The 7,013-nt window shown below is 45.0% G+C and overlaps 1 protein-coding gene across 1 annotated transcript in view; it reads left to right on the forward strand.

Moving 5' to 3' along the window:
• Positions 1-7,013, forward strand: part of LOC111960927 (fibrillin-2-like) — a 45,476-nt gene that overhangs the window by 2,310 nt on the left and 36,153 nt on the right. Inside the window, exons 3-4 of the mRNA XM_023983085.1 lie at positions 3,815-3,913; positions 4,231-4,326. Coding sequence (XP_023838853.1) covers positions 3,815-3,913; positions 4,231-4,326 — 195 coding nt within the window. The remainder of the gene's footprint in view (positions 1-3,814; positions 3,914-4,230; positions 4,327-7,013) is intronic.

Consider the following 7,013-nt stretch of genomic DNA (forward strand, 5'->3'; position numbering starts at 1 on the left):
GTCCAGGGGGTCATGCCCAGAGTTCTCATGTGGTGTCCAGGGGGTCATGCCCAGAGTTCTCATGTGGTGTCCAGGGGGTCATGCCCAGTGCTCTCCTGAGGTGTCCAGGGTGTCATGCCCAAAACTCTCCTGGGTGTCTGGGGGTCATGCCCACTCTCCTGTGTGTCCAGGGTGTCAAGTTGGAGTCAGTAGAGTGGACCTCCTGACTCCTGAAGGGCTGTTGACTCTGGAGAGGGGCCAGAGGGAAGTATCAGAGTTCAGGCTCTCCCATTATTGAGACATATTCAATATTAGATCTCAGCTTCAATTATGCTGCATGCTAGTTGCGTGTCTCCTCTGCCAAATACACTGAGTATAACCAACATTAAGAACACCTTCCTAATATTGAGTTGCACCCCCCCCCCCCCCCCTCCCTTGCCATCAGAACAGCCTCAAGTCGTTGGGTATGACTCTACAACGTGTCGAAAGCGTTCCACAGTAATGCTGGCCCATGTTGACTCCAATGCATCTACAGTTGTGTCAAGTTGACTGGATGTCCTTTGGGTGGTGGACCATTCTAAACTTAGCAAAAAAAGAAATGTCCCTTTTTAGGACCCTGTCTTTCAAAGATAATTCGTAAAAATCCAAACAACTTCACAGATCTTCATTGTAAAGGGTTAAACACTGTTTCCCATGCTTGTTCAATGAACCATAAACAATTAATGAACATGCACCTGTGGAACGGTTGTTAAGACACTAACAGCTTACAGACGGTAGGCAATTAAGGTCACAGTTATGAAAACGTAGGACATTAAAGAGGCCTTTCTACTGACTCTGAAAAACACAAAAAAAAAGATGCCCAGGGTCCCTGCTCATCTGCGTGAATGTGCTAGGCATGCTGCTGCAATGAGGCATGAGGACTGCAGATGTGGCCAGGGCAATAATTGCAATGTCTGTACTGACGAGACGCCTAAGACAGCGCTACAGGAGACAGGACAGACAGCTGATCGTCCTCACAGTGGCAGACCACGTGTAACAACACCTGCACAGGATCGGACATCCGAACATCCCACCTGCGGGACAGGTACAGGATGGCAGCAACAACTGCCCGAGTTACACTAGGAAAGCACAATCCCCCATCAGTGCTCAGACTGTCCGTATAGGCTGAGAGAGGCTGGACTGAGGGCTTGTAGGCCTGTTGTAAGGAAAGGTCCTCACCAGACGTCACCGGCAACAATCTCGTCTATGGGCACAAACCCACAGTCGCTGGACCAGACAGGACTGGCAAAAAGTGCTCTTCACTGACGAGTCGCTGTTTTGTCTCTCACCAGGGTGATGGTCGGATCACGTTTATCATTGAAGGAATGAGCGTTACACCAAGGCCTGTACTCTGGAGCGGGATCGATTTGGAGGTGGAGGGTCCGTCATGGTCTTGGGCGGTGTGTCACAGCATCATCGGACTGAGCTTGTTGTCATTGCAGGCAATCTCAACACTGTGCGTTACAGGGTAGACATCCTCCTCCCTCATGTGGTACCTTTCCTGCAGGCTCATCCTGACATGACCCTTCAGCATGACAATGCCACAGCCATACTGCTCGTTCTGTGCGTGATTCCTGCAAGACAGGAATGTCAGTGTTCTGTCATGGCCAGCGAAGAGCCCGGATCTCAATCTCATTGAGCACGTCTGATTCCAATCCCATTGAGCACGTCTGGGACCTGTTGGATCGGAGGGTGAGGGCTAGGGCCATTCCCCGAAATGTCCGGGAACTTGCAGGTGCCTTGGTGGAAAGAGTGGGGTAACATCTCACAGCAAGAACTGGCAAATCTGGTGCAGTCCATGAGGAGGAGATGCACAGCAGTACTTAATGCAGCTGGTGGCCACACCAAGATACTGCTGTTACTTTTGACCCCCCCTTAGTTCAGGGACACATTATTCCATTTCTGTTAGTCACATGTCTGTGGAACTTATTCAATTTATGTCTCAGTTGTTGAATCTTGTTGTGTTCATACAAATATTTACACATGTTATAGTCTCTTGCTAGAAAATAAACGCAGTTGACAGTGAGAGGACGTTTCTTTTTTTGCTGAGTTTAGATACACTTGGGAAACTGTTGAGCGTGAAACTCAGCAGTGTTGCCGTTCTTGACACAAACTGTTGCACCTGGCACCTACTACCATCCACTGTTCAAAGGCACTTAAATCTTTTGTCTTGCCCATTCACCCTCTGAATGGCACACATACACAATCCATGTCTCAATTGTCAAAAAATTGAAAAATCCTTCTTTAACCCGTCTCCTCCCCTTCTGATTGATTGAAGTGGATTTAACAAGTGACATCAGTAAGGGATCATAGTGTGTGTTTTAATCTATTATTTTCACCTGGATTCACCTGGTCAGTCTATGTCATGGAAAGAGCAGGTGTTCTTAATGTTTTGTACACTCAGTGTATATTCTACTTAAATTTCTTGGGCACACATAGATAGCATAGGTATTATTATTCAATGCTATCGGGYTTAAACAGGATTCTCAAAATCAGACACACAAGTTGCTTTCTTGTGACCCTCAGAGGATTCTTTATGATTACTATTGTATATTACAGTTTGAGTTACCACCTAAACCTAAACTTGCACAACAATGACCAGTGTCAGTCGATGACCAGTGTCAGTATAGACCAGTGTCAGTCGGTGCTAATAAGATGAGGGAGTACAGTCAGTAAGAAGTTTAGCACTTACACAGACAGGTCTCGTGGCATTAAATTAGTCAAACCAAAAGCTTACCTTGACCTGGAAGAGTTCCAGTGTTGTGTTGGATAGTCAWAGCCAGCTAGCTAACATAGCATCCCTCTGTTTGAGCAGGGTGTTTGAGTAGGTTAAACTAGCTAGCTGCATTTGCTAGCTAAGTAAGTGAAACTGAAAATGAAAAGAATGACGATATCTCTCTCTCTCTTTCTCTCTTGCTTCTCCTTCATTTTGGAAGAAATTAATTTGTTCAAAACTGTTCAACTATTGTCTTTCTCTCTCTTTGAGTCAACTACACAACACATTTTATGCACTGCAGTGCTAGCTAGCTGTAGCTTATGCTTTCAGTACTAGATTAATCCTCTGATCCTTTGATTGGGTGGACAAGGTGTCAGTTCAAGCTGCAAGAGCTCTGATAGGTTGGAGGACGTCCTCCGGAAGTTGTCATAATTACTGTGTAAGTCTATGGAAAGGGGTGAGAACCATGATCCTCCTAGGTTTTGTATTGAAGTCAATGTACCCAGAGGAGGACGGAAGCTAGCTGTCCTCCAGCTACACCATGGTGCTACCCTACAGAGTGCTGTTGAGGCTACTGTAGACCTTCATTGCAAAACAGTGTGTTTTAATCTATTATTTGGTGATGTGAATATATTTAGTATAGTTTTTGTCTAAAAATGCTAACTTTTTAAACGTTTCACTATTTTTTATTTTTTATGAAATTCACTGATGAGGATGGTCCTCCCCTTCCTCCSCTGAGGAGCCTCCACTGCTATAGACCACCTAAACCTAAACTGGCACAATTKCAATAATGGGTGTAATAACTGTAATGCTAGGAAATATATTAACGAGCCCCTGACACGATTTTGCGTTACTAATACATCGGGTTTTGTATGGGTTGTAACTTCCACATTCCTGTTTTCTCATTGTACTGCACTGCTTGCAAGGTCGATGTGATATTTTTTTAAAACTTTGTTTGCACTGTATTTAGCGAAGGCTAGGACAAGCTCTTAGTCTGGCCCATGTACTGTAGTAGTTCTCAAATAGGGTCTCACGGACAATGTTCATTTACTCTACACTCTTGTGTCCTCATCCCCACAGCCATATGCCGGAACAGCTGTGGAGATGGATTTTGCTCACGGCCCAACATGTGCACATGTCCCAGTGGCCAAATTGCACCAACCTGTGGGACAAAGTCCAGTAAGTGTTCCCCCATGCTACATGTTGCCTTTTTTTATGGTTCCTCTCCAATATAAAACCACAAATGCTTTATGAGAGTGTTTTGTATATGTTTAGTTTATTTCACCTACAATATACTGTCTGCCAATGGTTTTACTAGTATTTTGGACATTTGAATTTCACCCAAACAAAAAAGAGCAAATAAACCCGTATTTTAACTGCGCTATATAAACATCCTGTTTATTTCGTACAACCCTCCTCTGCTCGCTCACTTCACATGAAAGTTGTGAATGGGATGTTGACCAATATGCCGTGGTCCTGTCCTGTTGCTCCTCTAGCCCAGCAGTGTAACATCAGGTGTATGAACGGTGGTCTCTGTGCTGAGGACCACTGTCACTGTCAGAAGGGCTTCTCAGGCTCCTACTGTGGACAACGTGAGTATACATTATGTAAATACATGATGATGTAAATGCAGCCCGTTTACACAGCGTAGTATATACAGTAAGCACCAATTGTGCTAAATTAGCATTGCAAGTGTTCATTGGCGTTTAGCCTACTTGCATTAATTCACCAATGTATAGTATATATATATATATATATATATATATATATTGTATTTTACCCCCTTTTTCTCCCCAATTTCGATCTTGTCTCATCGCTTCAAGTCCCCAACGGGCTCTGGAGGCGAAGGTCGAGTCATGTGTCCTCCGAAACATGACCCATCCAAACCGCGCCTCTGAATCCAGCTGCACCAATTATGTCGGAGGAAACACCGTTCAACTGACGACTGAAGTCAGCCTGCAGGCGCCCGGCCCACCACAAGGAGTTGCTAGAGCGCAATGAGCCAAGTAAAGCCCCACCGGCCAAACSCTCCCCTAACCCGGACGACGCTGTGCCAATTGTGCGCCGCCCTATGGGACTCCCAATCACAATCGGTTGTGACACAGTCTGGGATCAAACCCGGGTCTGTAGGGACCCCTCAAGCACTGCYATGCAATGCCTTAGACCGCTGCGCCATTCGGAAGGCTCACCAACATTTTTACTAACTTAGTCTTTGTCGCCTATAGTCCCTGTATAGACTCCATGGGACATCTAAGGGCTTCCCCCAAGTTCATCACTGTATAGACTGTAGCCCGTGTGACAAACCGCAGCAAAAACAGTTGGCATAGATACATTAGTAGATGTATTTTTAAATATATACTATTACTATCAAACAATGGTATGGTTATGGAGGACAATACATTTCTTAAGGACTTCACATTAACATGTCCCTCCAGATCCCCAAAACCTCCTAATAACCACGGTATATGGTTAGTACACGTGAGTTTAATCCTCGACAAGCCATCGGCCAATGCCTTCATGTATAGTTCAGATCCAGGATATATAGTTCAGATCCAGGATATATAGTTCAGATCCAGGATGTATAGTTCAGATCCAGGATATATAGTTCAGATCCAGGATGTATAGTTCAGCTCCAGGATGTATAGTTCAGATCCAGGATGTATAGTTCAGATCCAGGATATAAGGTTCAGCTCCAGGATATATAGTTCAGATCCAGGATGTATAGTTCAGCTCCAGGCTCCAGGATGTATAGTTCAGCTCCAGGATATATAGTTCAGATCCAGGATGTATAGTTCAGCTCCAGGATGTATAGTTCAGATCCAGGATGTATAGTTCAGCTCCAGGATGTATAGTTCAGATCCAGGATGTATAGTTATCAACGGCTCCACGAGATGTATATGTTTGTCCAGCTCCAGGTGTTAGTAGTTTCAGTCCGCAGGATGTATAGAGATCCGGGATTAGCTTACGCTCCAGGATGTATAGTTCAGAATCCAGGATGTATAGGTTCAAGCTCCATGTGATGTACCCATAGTTTCAGCTCCAGGATGTATAGTTCAGCTCCAGGCGTATAGTTCAGCTCCAGGAATATAAGGTTCAGCTCCAGATATAAGGTTCAGCTCCAGGATATAAGGTTCAGCTCCAGGATATAAGGTTCAGCTCCAGGATATAAGGTTCAGCTCCAGGATATATAGTTCAGATCCAGGTGTATAGTTCAGCTCCAGGATGATTAGTTCAGATCCAGGATGTATAGTTCAGATCCAGGATGTATGCGTTCAGATCCAGGATGTAATAGTTCAATGATCCAGGATGTATAGTTCAGATCGTGTGTATAGTTCAGATCCAGGATGGATGTGACACTATGAAAGGGCCTGAAAGGTTTTGTCTCGTCCATGAAGCAGGGCCCCCGTAACCGGACGTAACCGGGGCATTAAGCCGCCATTAGGGCTCCAGTCCCTCGCAGGGTGAACAGGGGGCCAACATGGCTTTACATTTGACGCCCGAAGCATCTGTCGTCACCTGGAAGGCTTATAATCCACAGCAAATTCTGGGCTTGCTCGAGTGGATGTGTAAATCCCAGAATTAGGTAGCAGCTGATGGAGTGGTAGGAGGAGAGGAGGGACAGAGGGATAGTGGGATAGAGGTAGATAGAAAGAGAGAGGTAAAGGATAAAGGGAGATAGCAAGAGAGAGGTAAGGATAGAGGGATAGAGGTAGGTAGAAAGAGAGAGGTAAGGGATAGAGGTAGATAGAATGAGAGAGGTAAGGGATAGAGGTGAAAGAGGTAGGTAGAAAGAGAGAGGTAAGGGATAGAGGTAGATAGAAAGAGAGAGGTAAGGATAGAGGGATAGAGGTAGTAGAAAGAGAGAGGTAAGAGATAGAGGGATAGAGGTAGGTAGAAAGAGAGAGGTAAGGGATAGAGGGAATGGAAGGGATAGAGGTAGGTAGAAAGAGAGATGTAAGAAGATAGAGGTAGATAGAGAGGGATAGAGGTAGGTAGGATAGAAGGATGGAGGTAGATAGAGAGGTAGATAGAAGGGGATGGATGAGGGTAGATAGAGGTAAGGGAATAGAGGTAGATAGAGGTAGGGATAGAGGTAGATAGAGGTATGAGTAGAGGTTAAATAGAGTAGATAGACGGAAGTAGAGGTAGATAGAGGGAATAGAGGTATGATAGAGGGATAGAAGGTAGATAGAGGGATAGAGGTAGATAGAGGTAGATAGAGGTAAGGGAATAGAGGTAGATAGAGGTAAGGGATAGAGGTAGATAGAGGTAGATAGAG

The sequence above is a fragment of the Salvelinus sp. IW2-2015 genome, linkage group LG4q.1:29 (genome assembly GCF_002910315.2).
Source record: "Salvelinus sp. IW2-2015 linkage group LG4q.1:29, ASM291031v2, whole genome shotgun sequence".
NCBI classification, from domain to species: Eukaryota; Metazoa; Chordata; class Actinopteri; order Salmoniformes; family Salmonidae; genus Salvelinus; species Salvelinus sp. IW2-2015.